General features: G+C 37.5%; 1 protein-coding gene across 1 annotated transcript; it reads right to left on the reverse strand.

Annotated features, from left to right (window-relative positions):
• Nucleotides 1-3,705: 3,705 nt before the first annotated feature.
• LOC107875665 (OVARIAN TUMOR DOMAIN-containing deubiquitinating enzyme 6) lies at nt 3,706-15,200 on the reverse strand. The gene is made up of 9 exons (XM_016722468.2): nt 15,011-15,200; nt 13,337-14,319; nt 12,810-12,971; nt 5,774-5,851; nt 5,155-5,233; nt 4,880-5,025; nt 4,586-4,651; nt 4,317-4,494; nt 3,706-4,222 (listed from the first exon to the last, which is right to left on the reverse strand). Exons 2-9 carry the CDS (start codon nt 14,024-14,026, stop codon nt 4,005-4,007), a joined length of 1,617 nt encoding a protein of 538 aa, XP_016577954.2. The 5' UTR covers nt 14,027-14,319; nt 15,011-15,200; the 3' UTR covers nt 3,706-4,004.
• Nucleotides 15,201-16,544: the final 1,344 nt, after the last annotated feature.

Below are 16,544 nucleotides of genomic sequence, written 5' to 3' on the forward strand. Positions count from 1 at the left end.
TGATTCGAACGTGCTCCAAAAGTCGTCTTCACACTTTGCTTCTTGCTCACCTTTGTGGTGACTTTTACAGAAGACACATCAACATTTATAGACTCCTTGTTGTCATTTTTTGGGACAAACTTGCCCCATCTTTTGGGTTCCTACTTATTCTTTCCCCTACGTGGGTCATGGATAGACGTTGATCCTTTTCTAGTAAAAGACATGCTCAACTCCATAACGTGAGCACGGGTAGCTAGCTCTTCAAAGGATTTAGGCTTAATGCCTTGCAAGATGTAGAGAAGCTCCCAGTGCATTCCTTGGATGCGCATCTCTATTGCAGAAGCTTCGCTAAGCCTATCTTTGCAGTTTATGCTAGCATTTCTCCATCGATTGCTGAAGTTAATGACTAGTTTATCCTTTATTTACCGAGTATTTGTGAGCTCTACCATGCTCACTGTACGCCTTATGCTATAAAAGCGATTTAGGAACTCGTGCTCCAATTGCTCCCAGATATTGATAAAATTAGGCTCATGGTCCGTATACCAATCAAAGGCATTTCCCTTTAGGGAATGAACAAATGATTGATAAGATAGTCACCGTAAGTTCCAGCATTATTACATGTCTCAACAAAGTGTGCGACATGTTGCTTTGGGTTCCCTTTGCCCTCAAATTGTTGAAATTTGGGGGGTTGATTACCGACAAACATTTTGAGACTATCTATCCTCGCAGTATAGGGCTTGGCATACGCAAGAAAAGATTTGGTGACAACATCATATTTGTCTTTGAGTGTCCCTTCAATTAATTCCTTCAATTACTCAATCGGGATCATTCCCTCAGAAGAAACTTGTACCTCTTTAGTTTGTGGTGTTTGTTTCACTGGATGTTCAGACTCGTGAGCCTCTAGAGCCCTTCTAGGTGCATGGCTAAACTCTCTGTTTGTCAGACCTTTCACCCTATCCACTATATTATCAATTCAAGCATCTTGATTCTGAACATATTTGGTCAGGCTCTCAATTACCTTTGTCAGATTCACAAGTTGCTCCTTCATAGACGAGGCATCAGTCACCATCACTTGCATAATCACTGGAGATGTTGGAGAGTAACACGGATTATTGCATAAGTTGATCTTTGAAGTGCTCAACTTATGCGGTATGGTCGGAGATGGTGAGTTGCTTGAACGATTATCACTCTTTGCGCCAGAGTATTTAGAACCAAAATTCTCAAGTAGAGCTAGAGTCTTCTTAAGCAATTCTGCCACACTGCTTCCTCTTTCCGAAACACTTGCATTGAACTTCGTTCCTTTTGGGGTTGAAGATCCAAAAACTGGAGTTGGTGCGGACAACACTGGAAGTGTTTGTTGTCCAAGCAAGCCTGCTTTGCTCCTCGTGACAGCTCCTAAGCTTTCAAAAGTAACACCATGAATGTTTTCTACTTCAGTAGAGAACTTTGAATCAGCAGCCTTGGAAGCAGTTTATTGAGAGTTAACCTTCTTGGAAGTCATTTCAGTGTTGTTGAACTTTACAGTTGGAAAAGTTAAGATAAAAGGTAGAGATTGTCCCACTGGGCGTGCCAGAATTTGTTGGACAATAAAATTTTGAGACCGAAAAATAAATAATTCGATACAAGAAAATATTGCAACAATCGAATTTATTCATTTCAATAAGTAAGTGTTACAATCTCTGTGAATCCTCTGATTCGCCTTTTCGAATATAAATTCAAGGGCTTAAAGCTTAGTCTTGAATTTGAATTTGATTTGATGGACTTGAGGGACTTGATCTTGACTTGTGCTTGAATTCAAGAGCTTTTGAGCTTGTTCTTGAATATTGCGGTCTTGATCTTGAACTTTGATGAACTTGATTTGAATGTTTGAGCTTTTTAGAGAAATTACGGCGTTTGATCCACGAGCTTTCTCTTGCTACTTGTTAGAGTACTGGGGTCTCTCTTCTGAATTATGAGACCCCTATTTATAGTTGTAGGAAAGGAAGAGTCATGATGAATATGGACTTCCTTTGACCAATCAGATTTAAGTGATGTGACGCCTTTTATGGGCTTTTATTTCATGGACCTGCTGCATCAGTTTGACATGTGTCACGGTCCTATTGGCTGCTTCACTTGACTTGGCATGCCACGTCATTTGACACGTGGCACTTATTTGGGTCTCTAGACTATAACAATATTCTTGGGCTTAACAAAGTGGGCTCATTATTTATTGCCCAAATTAATGGGCTAGCCCAATAAAAAATTAAACTTTAATTAAACCCATATATGTTTGGACTTAAATAATTAATCTAATTATATTAATCCACAATATTTATTTAGGTCTAATATATTTTGAATTTAATATAATCCAAATTTCGTACGGATTTAAATTTAATAAAATTGCATCGCCCACAACAATATTTTAAGTTATTCAAACTTTTGTGACATTGATAATCAGTTACATTTTTTAAATAATTTAAATTTTTAATTATTGTGATTTATAATATTTTTTCTTCTATTCTACTAATTAAAAGTGACCTAGTAAAATTATTATAAAAAGATACTTGTGAAATTTTTTTTAAGTGGTACAAACATCAAAACTTAATTTATTATTTAATGTTTATTTTATTTTTTATTGAATATTATTAATTTTTAATACTTAAATAACTTATAATAATTAATTATGAGTGATATAATTATATCACAAGTGCAGAAGCAATCATGACATAAATGCCTATTTTAACTTTTTTATTACATATTATTATTAATTTTTAATATGTAAATGAGATATAACAATTGATTAGAAATAATATAATAAAATCGGTTGAAGCAGAGCAACTTATTGTATCGGAGAAAAATATACCACATCACTTTATAGCACTTCACTTTAATTGTTTTACAAGTAGCTAGTGCTTCCGTTTAAAAAAGAATGACCTACTTTCCTTTTTAGTCCGTTTCAAAAAGAATTATCCCTTTCTTTTTTTGACAATACTTTAATTTCAACTTTCTACGTGGCATGTTTAAAACCACACGATTAAAGGACATTTTGATACATTTGATACAACTTTAATTTAAGGCCACAAATTCATAAATCTTTTTTATTTTCTTAAAACTTTATGCCAAGTCAAAGTAGATCATTCCTTTTTTTAATTTCAACTTTCTACGTGACATGTTTAGAACCATACGATTAAAGAACATTTTGATACATTTGATACAACTTTAATTTAAGACCACAAATTCAAAAATCTTTTTTATTTTCTTAAACTTTATGCCAAGTCAAAGTAGTTATTTTTTTTTAAACGGAGGGAGTACTATTATTAAAGTAAATACAATTCGTACAGTTTTCTGCTGGTGTATGAGATCAAACTTTTACATGCCACCAAACAACTCAAAAATAGATTTAAGAGAGAATCTTACAAGATGAACTACGACATAATTGCGTCATTTATGTATTTGAAAGTGAATAGACTTGTATATGTTCCCATCATATTTTCTCCTAAGTTAATTTCTTTTGATATTCAAAAGGCAAATTTGCTTCATGGGAAATTTAATTATAGTGCGTTCAAAGCTAAATAGATTTCACTTTGTACATACGACCAACCAACTTTGATTTTTGTAACTAAAAACAATAGCATACACACAGTGATGTAGAACTCGTCTAAGCTAAACTATAAAACTTTTCTCTTGACCAACTTTAAAGGGTTATCATCCAGCCCAGCATATAATAATAATAATAATAATATAAGATGAAAAGCTAATCAGCACAGCCACTTTCCACATTGGATGATTTTGTGTTTGATGGTCACAACAAACTTAAAGCAAAATCCTTATTCTTGCCCAAACCTATATGGCATTATACACAAGCATTCCATATAACAACAGGTAGCAGCAGCAAAGTAATAGTAGAACTTCAGAGAACTTACAAACATTAGGATGATCCACCTATAAAATGGTGTGTACTCTCAAGACAACGAAACACAAAGCAAATGCTTAATACTAGTACTAAGAAAACAACTGTTATCCATTCAAATCTTTTCTCAGTTTCCTCATTCAGTTGCTTTTCCTTTGCGCCTGCTGCTAGAGCTGGTTTCTATGAGGTAACAAACCATAGAATCAACATCATCCCCAAATATACTATAAGCCTCGATCACTCGTGGATAGCTGAAACCCATCGACAGCATAACCTGTAGGCAGTCGCTAAAGGCAGAATCAGGCGAACTGAGCTCTCGCCCAGCTTCCTGACGTTTCTCACTTCCTGATGGCCCTGTGATTCGATATTGAAATTTCAAAATTCAAATCAAACCACCAAACTACTGATCTTGCATCAATAGAAGGGCAAAAAGTAAGATCAAACTCACTAGTTCCTGAAGACGACGGCTCAGCACCAGATGTGGAAGATTCTCGACGACCAAGCTGTGGCCTGACCTTATTATCATGTGCAATATACTCGGCCCTAGAAGCTTCAATCACCATGCGTTCCATCTCTTTTTCAGTGAGCTCAAGATCTGAATAGAAGCGTCCTTCAGCTAGAAGTGCCTGAAATGGGACCATTTAGCCGAATAAAAAACCCATAAGAAAGCCAAGTGTACCAAAATCATTCATATGAAATTAATTTTTAGGTACTTACGTGATCAATCTGTTGGTCCTGTTGAGCTTTACTTGCAGCTTTTACATTATCTTTGTCAATGTTTTTCTGCAGGAAAAAGAACATATACATAACATGAAACTAACAGATAGGTTGGCGAAGAAAGGACATTATCATATTTCACAGACTGCTGAAATGATAGTCTTAAGAAAAAAACACAGAATAATCTCAACTACACAATCTAACGCACTAGTGCTATAAGCACAGGCTACAAAATTATCTCCTTACAGGAGCAGAAAGCAGATAACATGTTTGTTTGCAGATTATAGAGTTTACCCCTCGCAGACAGCTAAACCCGAGCCCAGCACCAACTGATAATCGGCGAGGATCAACAAGGGAGTTGTAATGATTTCCATGATGATAACTGAGACGGATAGGAGGGGTATCTGAGTTATAACTCCCATGGAATGTGTTCATTGGCTCTGCATCAGTAAATTCCACAATTTAATACGCAAGCAGCCCACAGACACAAGTCCATAAAACTGAGCATCACAATCACCACATCATCTTTTTACAAAAAGAACAATCAAAAAAACAAAATAGGGAATTACCAATGCTGTAAGAATATATATGGATAGGGCGATTATACATTTCAGATAACGCTTGGATTTCCACGTTGTTGCCATAGACCTACAACCAAGTAATGAGAGAATAACTTTGGTTATTCTAACAATGAATCAAAAAAAACTAAGAAAAATATGCACACAGATAGATAATCGATAAGAACACCATGCACCAATGTGACAAATAGCAGAAGCTCTAAAAAGAAATGGATATTTTCAGTCAATGTGAAATCTTTAATCTAACCTTTCGAAAATGAAGTGATCTAAGAAAAATCAAGCAGAAACCAACACTAAATGATTTGAAACCAACCCCGGTGCAGATAAGAGTAAACCACTCCTTTCTCCCTCCGGAGGATGGGGAAAGAGAAGGAAAAAGTAGACATCCACTCAAGGGCCAAGGCAAAAAACACAAAACTGAAAACTTAACCACCTCAACCTCCAAAAAAAAGGATGATGAAACTGAAGATAATGGGAAATACAATGCGCAAGTTCATCATATGCATTATAAAGAAATTAGCAAATAAGCCATTAGATGTTCAAGCAGTTGGAAATACTCAACAAAAAACAAGAGAAAAGTGAATTCAAACAGCGTAACCACAGGACATACCTTGTCTCTCCTTTTTCTCTTGCAATAGGATTTGAATCCTTCAGTTATAAACTGAGAGAAGTGGTCTCTCTCGCGCTCCTACAACAAAAGATACTCAACAAATAAATCAAGACGCAGCAAAATAAGTTATTAGGTTGTGCAGAAAAAACATTTAAATAATTACGAAACCGATGAACCAACTTATGCATGATAAATTCTAGTAAGTGATCAGACATGATGATAAATCATAACATTCTTTATTTTCTCCGTGAAGTTCTTGGCACCAAGGGAACAAGAGACCATGAGATTAGGGATCAAGCACGTAAAATTTAAGCAAAACTTCCGACACTGACTCGTTACATGCAAGAAACCGAGATGACGAAACGGAAACCAAACAGTAACAATATGCACATTTACCACCCACCCTCCACATCTTCCATCACCCCTGCGCCCGACCAGAAGAGGCATAGAGTGAGTTCGGTAGAAGGAAAATATTTCTCATGGAAAATGCTTTCCTTGAAAATTAAGTGGGTTTCTTACTTATTTTCTTGTGTTCCGTCTGTAAGCAAAAAAAAATATTATCCTAAAAGTATTACATGGTAGATAATCTAGACAAATACTATAGGAGGTGGGCATGGAGTGGTGGGGATGGAGGCTACGTGGTGGGGTGAAGATAAGAAGTGGTGGAGGAAGGAAAGGACACAAGCAGTGTGGAATGAACAATAGTGTCATCGGTCCAAGGAAAGAAAAGGAATGTCATTTGTGGAACTTGTTTTCCTACTTCCACTATCTCATATTTGAGGTAGTGGTATCGACGGCGTACACTTACCCTCCCCAGACCCCACTTGGTGGGAATATACAGGGTATGTTGTTGTTGTTGTTGTTTTCCTACTTCCACTAGGGAAGTCATTTTCCTCATTCGTAAGGAACTCATCGTTTTTATACGAACTTGTTTTCATTAGGGAAAATGTTCTCCAACAAATACTTTCACCAACAGAACATGGAAAATTGGAAAATGTTTCATATCAAACACACCCATAATAACTTAACTCAAGAAATTGTTTTAGCCTCGTTGGCTCCTTAGCACTAAACTATAATATGATTCTAAATTTAACCCCCAATTGGCTAGGTGAGGTTTAGTACCTAAACCAACGGTCGAAAGGGACCCTCAACTCCTAACGCTAAATGGAGTCTCGACTGCGCACTTCCTTCCACTAAAGTCTAGACATACCACCAAAAGAAAATGTGCCAAGAGAACAGTTTCAAAAGAGGTCAGAAACCTAGAATTCAATGTGAAATTTAAAGAAGGGGTGCCAAGGAACAGAGGGAGGATAACACCAACCATCACTCAATGAAGGTGAAATTTTTTTCTTGGAACGTTGGGGGTAAATATTGCAAGTAAGAAGGAGACAGTTAGAAGAATAATACAACAATGGAAGGCTGATATTTATGTGTTAATAGAAACTAAACAGACAGAAAATGAAGAACATGTTTTTAGACAACTATGGCAAAACAGATGGATGGGGGAGTATCACCTAAACGCAATTGGCAGAAGGGTCGGAATAGTAGTGATGTGGGATAACAGATACTGGAGGATTGGTGGTAACAGCTAACCAAAGTTTATCAGTGAAGTTTGAAGGTATCAGCCAGGAGCTCACTAGTTTCTTAGTGCAATCTACGAATCATGTGACACTATTGTCAGAAGAGATTTGTGGCAAGAATTGAGCAATATCAAAGAAACTTGTAATGGACCTTGGGTGGCTTGTGGTGATTATAATGTCACAAGATATCCAGGTGAGAAGTCAGAAGAAAACAATATAACAGGATCCATGAATGAATTCACGGACTGGATAAATGAGATGGAATTTTTTGATCCTCCACTGTTGGGGGGTTGTTTTACTTGGAGGAGATGAGACAATCATACATCGGCTTCCAGAATTGATTCTTGTATTCATCTCAATGGGATGAAGCTTCCACACAAATCAAACGAAACCTATTGCCAAGAATAGGATCAGACCATAATCCCATTATGCTTGATTGTAGTGAATTGAACTTGAGAAAGTCGTATTTCAAATTTGAAAAATGGTGGATGAGAGTAGATGGTTTTACTGACAAAGTCAAAGAATGGTGGTTGTCTTTCAATATAATTGGTACAGTATACTTTGTTCTAGCTTCAAAACTGAGAACGTTGAAACTGCAATTGAAAGAATGGAGATTTGCATATGGAAACAACGGGAAACAAAGGAAAAAAGAAATCTTACATCAAATATCAGACCTAGAGAAGATTCAGAAGTTAAGACTACTAACAGAAGATGAGCTTATACAAAAGGTTCACCTTTCTATGGAATTTGAGGAAGTTGCTAGACAAGAGGAAATAGCTTGGAGGCAGAGGTCTCGGGTACAGTGGCTAAAGTAGGATGATAAAAATACCAAATTTTCCACAGGGTTGCCACAACTCACAAAAGGTTCAATTCTATTGATGTTTTGATGGTGGAGAGGAATTCTATCACAGAACCAGATGAGATCAAGAGAGAGATAATTAGTTTCTATCAGAAACTGTACAAAGAAACTGAACCCCGGAGACCTGAGTTCAAATTACATGGAGCAGAGTGTATTAATGAGGAAGAAAGAAGCTAGCTACAAAGACAATTTGAAGAGGTGGAAGTGTTGAATTGTATTAAGTCATGTGCTAGTGATAAAGCTCCCGGCCCAGATGGTTTTCCCATATTTTTTTTCAAACTTTTTGGGAGTTGTTAAAGGTAGGTGTTATGAATGTTGTCAATCATTTCCATGAGAGGCATGAGTTTGAGAGGAGTCTCAATGCTACTTTTGTGGCTCTCATCCCAAAGAAACCTGGGGCAATTGAACTTAGAGATTTTAGGTCAATAAGTCTCATTGGTGGAGTTTAAAAGATTTTTGACAAGCTTCTAGCACAAAGTTTGATGAGGATAACCAACAAGCTAGTCAACAAACACCAAATGACTTTCATCCAAGGAAGGCATATATGCTGCTTTGATAGCTAGTGAATGTGTGAATTCAAGGCTCAAAGGTGAAGCTCCAGGGATCATGTGTAAGCTTGATACTGAAAAAGCTTATGATCATGTGAACTGGGCTTTTCTTATTGATATTTTGAGACAGATGGAATTTGGAGAAAAATGGGTGAAGTGGATAAGCTTTTGCATCAAAACTGTCAGGTTCTATATTTTAATCAATGGAGAACCTGTTGGTTTTTTTCCTTCGGAGAGAGGGTTAAGTCAGGGTGATCCTCTTTCCCTTTTCCTCTTCATTCTAGCTATGGAGGAGCTTAATAGCATGTTGAGGGTGGCTACACAGAGAAGGAGATTGAAAGGTTTCAAGATGGGCAATCGAGTTGGTGAAGTATTGCAAATCTGCCAGCTCTTCCTTTATGCAGATGATACTGTGATGTTTTGCGAGGCTAAAGCAGAACAAGTGTGCTTTATTAGGGTTATTTTAGTAGTTTTTCACGCAGTGTCAAGACTCTGCGTTAACTGGAGAAAGAGCAGCATGTTTCAAGTAAAGGAAGTTGTCAACATCCAAGTTCTAGCTAATATATTGAGTTGCAAGATTGAAAATTTTCCAACTTACTATCTGGGAATGCCCTTGGGATATAAATCATAAGGAGGCTGAGATGTGGGATGGAATTGTGGAGAAGACTAAGAAGAAACTAGCCACTTGGAAGTCTCAATATCTATCCTTGGGAGGAAGAACAACTTTGATCAACTCTGTTTTGGATGCGCTGCCTACTTATGTCATATGTCTCTCTTTCCACTACCTGTTAAGGTGGAAGAAACAGCAACAACAACAACAACAAACCCAGTATATTCCCACATAGTGGGGTCTGGGAGGGTAAAATGTACGCAGTCCATACCACTACCCCCGAGGGAGTAGAGAGATTGTTTCCGATAGACCCCCGGCTCAAGACGAAGGACTGTAGTCCAAAAGGGGAGCAAAATGATAAAATAACAGAGAAACATTATCCGCAAAAAAGAAGTGTAATTACCCAACCAAAGACCCCCCTCCCTCAAATCTAGAACTACCAACCAAGCTTCGCCTAACCCTCCTACTTACAAACTACAACTCGACCACATACCTTAGCCCTCTAACTTAGTACTCTTCCTCCAAGCCTTTCTATCGAGGGTCATGTCTTCAATAAGCTGTAGCTGCTTCATGTCACGTCTAATCACTGCTCTCCAGCACATCTTCGGTCTACCCCTACCCCGCTTGAAACCCTCCAAGGCCAACCTCTCACACCTACGAACTGGGGCATCCGTGCCCCTTCTCATCACATGACCAAACCATCTCAACCTCACTTCCCGCAACTTATCCTCCACCGAAGCCACTCCCACCTTTTCCCAAATAATCTCATTCCTGACCCTGTCAGCCCCCGTAAATCCGCACATCCAACGCAACATTCTCATTTCTGCCACCTTCAACTTTTGGACGTGAGAATTCTTAACAGGCCAACACTCCGCCCCATATAACATGGTCGACCGGACCGCAGCTCTATAGAATTTACCCTTAAGCTTGAGAGGCACCTTCTTATCACATAAAATTCCCGAGGCTAGCCTCCATTTCATCCAACCTGCCCCAATACGGTGAGAGACATCCTCATCAATCTCTCCATTCCCTTGGATCATAGACCCCAGATACTTAAAACTATCCCTCTTACAAACCGTCTGCGGCTCCAACTTCACTACCACGTCGTCCTTTTGCCTCGAGTCACTAAACTTGCACTCCAAGTACTCTGTCTAGGTCCTACTCAACCTGAATACTTTAGATTCCAGGGTTTGTCTCCAAACCTCCAACTTATCATTGACACCTCGGCGCGACTCATCAATTAAGGTGGAAGAAAGACTGAATAAATTAAGGAGGGACTTCCTTTGGTTGGGCAACAAGGAAGGGAAAGGCATCCATTTAGTGAAGTGGCAAACTGCACAACTTAGCAAACAATCATGTGGACTTGGTATTAAGAACTTGGGGTTACGAAACAGGTGTTTATTATCAAAGTGGCTATGGAAGTTTGGTAAAAAAGTCCATGCACTCTGAAAGGAAGTCATCATAAGCAAGTATGGACAAGCTGGTCATTGGACCTCCAACTTTGTGACCAGCACCTTTGGGGTCTCAGTTTGGAGGACTATCAGGAATTTATGGTCCGAACTGAGTAAGAATATATGTTACAAGGTGGGGGAGGGTGATAGGATTCTCATCTGGAAAGACAAATGGATTGGCCAAGATTCTCTCATGAAAGCCTTTCCAGATCTTTTCTCTTTTTGTGGTATCTCAGGAGCATAAGCATCTATTGTTGAGACTTGGTCTCCCCAAGGGTGGAACATCAGTTTTAGAAGGCTTCTGAATGACTGGGAGGTGGAGAGAGTTGTTGAATTACTAAAGAGATTGAATGATTTCTGGGGCCTAAACGCTGAACCTGATTCTATAAGATGGAGGCATGAAAGGGATGGGAGGTTTTCTGTAGGAAGACTCTACAAAAGAGACCTTATGGTACAACCTGGGAGCATTTCCGAACCTTGGAAACAAGTCTGGAAATGTCATATCCCCACCAAGGTGAAGTGTTTCACATGGTTGGTGTAGAAGAGCATGTCTAACTCAAGAGAAGCTGAAAATTAGGGGTTTCCAGATTGTCTCTAGGTGTTTTTCCTAATAATGAAAAGGAGGAAACAAACAACCATTTGTTCCTCCATTGTAGAGTCACTGTCCAGGTGTGGCACATGTTCCTCAACCTTATCCAAGGACCATGGGTGATGCCAGAGCATACCGCGGATCTCTTAAGCTGTTGGATGAGGAGGGGGTAGCAAGACTCAGAAAAAATGGTGGAGAATAATCCTTTCATGCATATGGTGGTCCATTTGGAAGGAAAGAAACAATAGATGGTTTGAGAATATTACCAACTCAATGCAGAAAGTTAAAGAAAACTGCATTACCACTTTGTATTTATGGTGTAAAGAAGAGGGTATAGATGAAGTAGAACAGCTAGTAGACTTTTTAGGCTCTATGTATTTATGATTACTTGCCCTTGTAATTTTTGAAGGTTGCCGGCACTCCCTTAACTCCCTTATTGCTGAATAATACAATTACTATTATCAAAAAAAGAAACTGGAAGAAAAAGCAAACATAAAGTCCGGCACAAAACTCAGAATGTTCCCTCTTAGAGGGCAACTGCCAGAATTTACACATCCCTATTACCACAAAGTAACCTCAAAAAGATATGCTCATCCTTGACCCTGCCATCATATTGCTTCAGGAAGAATCATACTCAAACTACTCAAGTCCTGGTTTTCTGTTATATATTAACTTGAGATCTCTATTAGAACAATAAACATCAAATCCTGGATCCGGATCCGCCTCTGACAGGACTTAGTTTCAAAATACACCATTTAAAATATTTTTCTTTAAGGTGTTTCACTACTGGCAATCAAGTAGATGCAAAGAGTACAAAGTAGGACTGTTAGCTGCATTACATATTATGCTTGAACCAGGGAGCTAACCAAAAATGAACACCCCATTAAAAATAATATGCACAAACCATATAATGACAAATGTTGTAGCATCAGTCGAGGTTGCTTCAATTCAGATATAGAAGATATGCAACAAAGGACATCAGAACCTACTACAGATGCCTAAAAAGGAAACCACTTTGGCTCTCAAATTAACAGTTCCATATTTGATTCCTAGGTAGATGCTTAGTATAGACCAATCACTTTCCAGTATCTTCATCTGCAGCAAGCATAATGTACTATACTTATTCTGTCAATGCACTCTTTCTATTCTCCATTGTACCAGGCCACCGTCACCCACATTTTACAACTAAAAAAATCACCAAGCAGAGAACCAATAAAGCTGATGGCCCCTGATGTGAACCAAGACGATAGCTTCATCTCCCCATCTATGCCATGTTAGACAAACACATTTCTAAACGAAACCAAAATCTAGTGAAAAAAACTTCTCAACCTACCAAAGAAGAAAAGAAAGTCAACAAATAAAATCACATCTATACAGAACGTTCAGTAGAAAAATTTACCATGTAGTCAATGGACATCTGCCTGACCAAATCATAAGCTTCAGAATCACCATATACTTGGTCAGCAACTGCACGGAAGAGACAGTTCCCATCTTCCCGCATTTTCTTAACTTCTAAGCCTTTGGCTCTTCTTATATCAATTTCAAACTGGTGGTCTCTCTCCTGAAACAATACAAAAATTGCCAAGCTCTCAAATTTCAGATATGTGCAACAATTTTTGACAGTAAGATAATTGTAGCTTGTAAATTACTAACAAATCCTTTACTCGTGCTAATCTCATGAGTAAAATGACATTCCAACAGTAACTAACTGTGATGCACAATTTAGCCCAGGGGAATGGTGTCGCTGATAAAATGTGCTTAAGTAATAACCAATAATCAATTCCATTCCTATAACAGATAAGAGGAGCATAAACTAAAGCCTTCATAAGTATCTAGTAGATAAATTTTTGGACTTACCACATCATTCCGTGAGGAGCATAAACTGAAGCCTTCATAAGTATCTAGTAGATAAATTTTTGGACTTACCACATCATTCCGTGAGGATCCAAAGTTGGGCTTCTGCTCATCTGCGCTATTATAACCTTCACTTTCACAGTGTGACCGCGGTGAGGATGGCCTAGATCCAGTAGGTGAAGTCCTAGTTGACACATTGGTCTGCCCAACAAATTCCCTAGATGATCCTATCCGTACTGCATGTGAACTACCTGATGAAAATTTCTTTGGGCTATGGTTTAGTGAAGCAGGTTTAGGAGGTGTGACAGGAGGTGCAGGTGGAGGTGGAGGTGGGCAAGAACCGCCTTTAACCCCTGGCACAGAAGTTCTCTCATTTTCCGCTAGCTCTACTCTTAAACCACTAGATCCTTTTACTGATTCACCACAGACAAAAGCACCATCACCTATCTTCTCATTGTCAATAATCTTTTCTTCATGGAGGCTTTGGTCACAGCCAAAGCTTTCTGCTGAAGCATCATCACCATCACCTTTGTGATTGAAGGAACCATCTGAAAACTCATCCGAAGCAATTGATTCTAGAACTTCTCCCACCAACTCATCATCTTTGGAAGCTGATGGTACATGACTAGTGCTAAAACCATGTGGCTGTGATGAAGCTGAAGAAGTAGCAGATGATCCAGGGAGTGAAATTGACGACCTGTTCTGGTTTGATGACGACGACGAAGACCCTGTAGAACCTCTCTGAACTAGTATCCGTGTCATTTTGCTGCCCTTCTTCAACTAGAGACCCCACAGAACAATCACTCTGCCTTTACCCAAATTAGAGAAAGACTTTCAATTTATCTCGCTTCCTGGCCTTTGGGGCGGTCACACCAATACCTTTGCTGAATGATTTCTTGCAGCAGCTTACTTCCCTTTGATCGTTGCGAACTACTTTCTGCATTCCCCTAAAAATTCTCATGAGAACTTCACTTCCAAAAAATTTTTTTGAAACAACAAGGTGCGCGCTCTTTATGTTCCTTGATTTTTCCCAAAAGTAAGCCACGAGCTTAAAGCTGCAATTAAGACCATCTAATCATAACAAAATAATGCTAGACAAAAGATAGTTAATAAGGAACATTAGTCCACCACTTATACAAGAATAACATCAAAATCAATCAACTATATTTCTCAATCCCAAAACAAACAAAATGAAACAGATACACTTATCCTCTTTAACTATTCTTCTGTAAGGGCATCGCTGTCTGGGGAAGAGCCGGACCAGAAGGGTCTATTGGATGCAGCCTTGCCCTACTTTTCTGCAAGAGGCTGTTTTGATGGCTCAATCCCGTGACCGGTCACATGGAAGCAACTTTACCAGTTACACCAAGGCACCAGTTACACCAAGGCACCGCTTCTTTAACCTTTCTCAATTCATTTTAATGCTAAACAATTTGTTACGAATACTATAATAATTTTATAAAGATGTCACATTTATACCACACACAAGTCTTCAACCCAACTAAACACACTCTTTTCATTTAAATATAACACATCAAAACAAAAGTTCAAGAGAGATCATGAAATAAACGATATACCCAAGTCACAAATTAGATATATCCTACAATAATTGACAAGAGATCATCAAACCATAAGTTATTCTAAAATAAAGTTACAAACTTCCAATAAACAAAGTATCCTGACACAATCGGTAGGTACATATGAAGACGCACTTTTTTAATTAAGAGAGATTGGGCAATAACTTACAAATTGAAAACCCTAGAGTTTGGATTATAATCGAAATGAAGCGGACAACTGGGAGTGGTTAGGGTTTATTTAGTGTATGCGTATATATATTGTAATATATGAAGGACTATCTTCTAGGCGAAGGAAGTGTGTCAGAAACTAGAGAGAAAAAAATGGAAGGGTGGGTGAAGGAGAGAAAAGGAAAATGGAAACACGGCACTTGGGAATTTTACTGCCAACACGGTCAATGCTCCCTCAAGTGCTTTACACGTGTCCACTTTCACTGCATTATTTTTCACGTGTGCAACGCAAACTGAATTTACAAACTTGATGTATAATAAATTAAAACTTTTGCAGTGCACAAATATAATCTCCGATCCTATATGATAAAATGTGTGTTCAACACGCAAAATTGGACGCGTCCAGCTTAAAATCTAAGGGCATAATACATAAATATGACCTTAAACTTTGACAGTGCATAAATATGACTTTAACTATTCAAAACTGCACAAATATGATCTTTAAATGACTTTTCACTATTATTTTTTCATTATTTCTGGCTCAAAGATAAAAATGACATCTAATTTCTTTTGTCATTGCGGAAAAAAAGCAATATTGAAGATTTATTAATTAGGTAGGTCAAGCTCATACGAAAAAAATGGGTGGATATGTTTATATATTATAAAGCAGAGGGTGAATTTAAGTTATTTAACATATCTAAATATAATTTATTTAAATATTAACTTAAAAATGCAACTATACTAATAATAAAAAAAAATTATAGTTTTATTAAAACGTTATTAAATTAATGTTATTAAGGATAGTAATAGTATATTAAATTAACGTTATTACATGTTATTAAATTAACGTTATTAAAATGTTATTAAATTAATGCAGGGGCGGACCTACGTGGTTGCCATGGGGTTCATCCGAACCCCCTCGGTAAAAAAATTACGTTATATATATAAGGTAGAAAATCTATATTTATGTACGTATATTAATGTTGAACCACATGAAACAAGGCGTTGGGCGCTTCCTTCAGCCTACTGCGTGGGTTCGATTTTTTAATTAAAAAAAGTTAGGTGTTGTTACTATAGAAATAAAAAAATAAATAAATAAATAAATAAATAATAATAATAATAATAATAATAAAAATGACGTCGTTTTAACACAAAAAGCAAAACTTTGACAGTGCATAAATATGACCTTTAATTATTCAAAACTGCACAAATATGACCTCCCTTCAAATTCGCTCTTTTAACAACGTGGCATCGTGTGATTGGATTACCTTTCTACGTAGGCGCGAGTGAAACTCACGCATGGAGTTGCAAAATTGGAGGTCATATTTTTTCAGGTTTCAAATAGTTAAAGGTCCTATTTGTGCACTATCAAAGTTTAAGGTCAAAGTTATAATTTGATATCAAGTTTAGGATCATATTTATGTATTATCTCTAAATTAAATACTTATTACTTTTAACTAATGCATTGAATTTAATAATAGAAATGAAGTGGTTACAAATGAATAAATTATTTGTTTTTTAAACCTGTACATTTA

This window comes from Capsicum annuum, chromosome 6 (assembly GCF_002878395.1).
Source record: "Capsicum annuum cultivar UCD-10X-F1 chromosome 6, UCD10Xv1.1, whole genome shotgun sequence".
Classification (NCBI taxonomy): domain Eukaryota; kingdom Viridiplantae; phylum Streptophyta; class Magnoliopsida; order Solanales; family Solanaceae; genus Capsicum; species Capsicum annuum.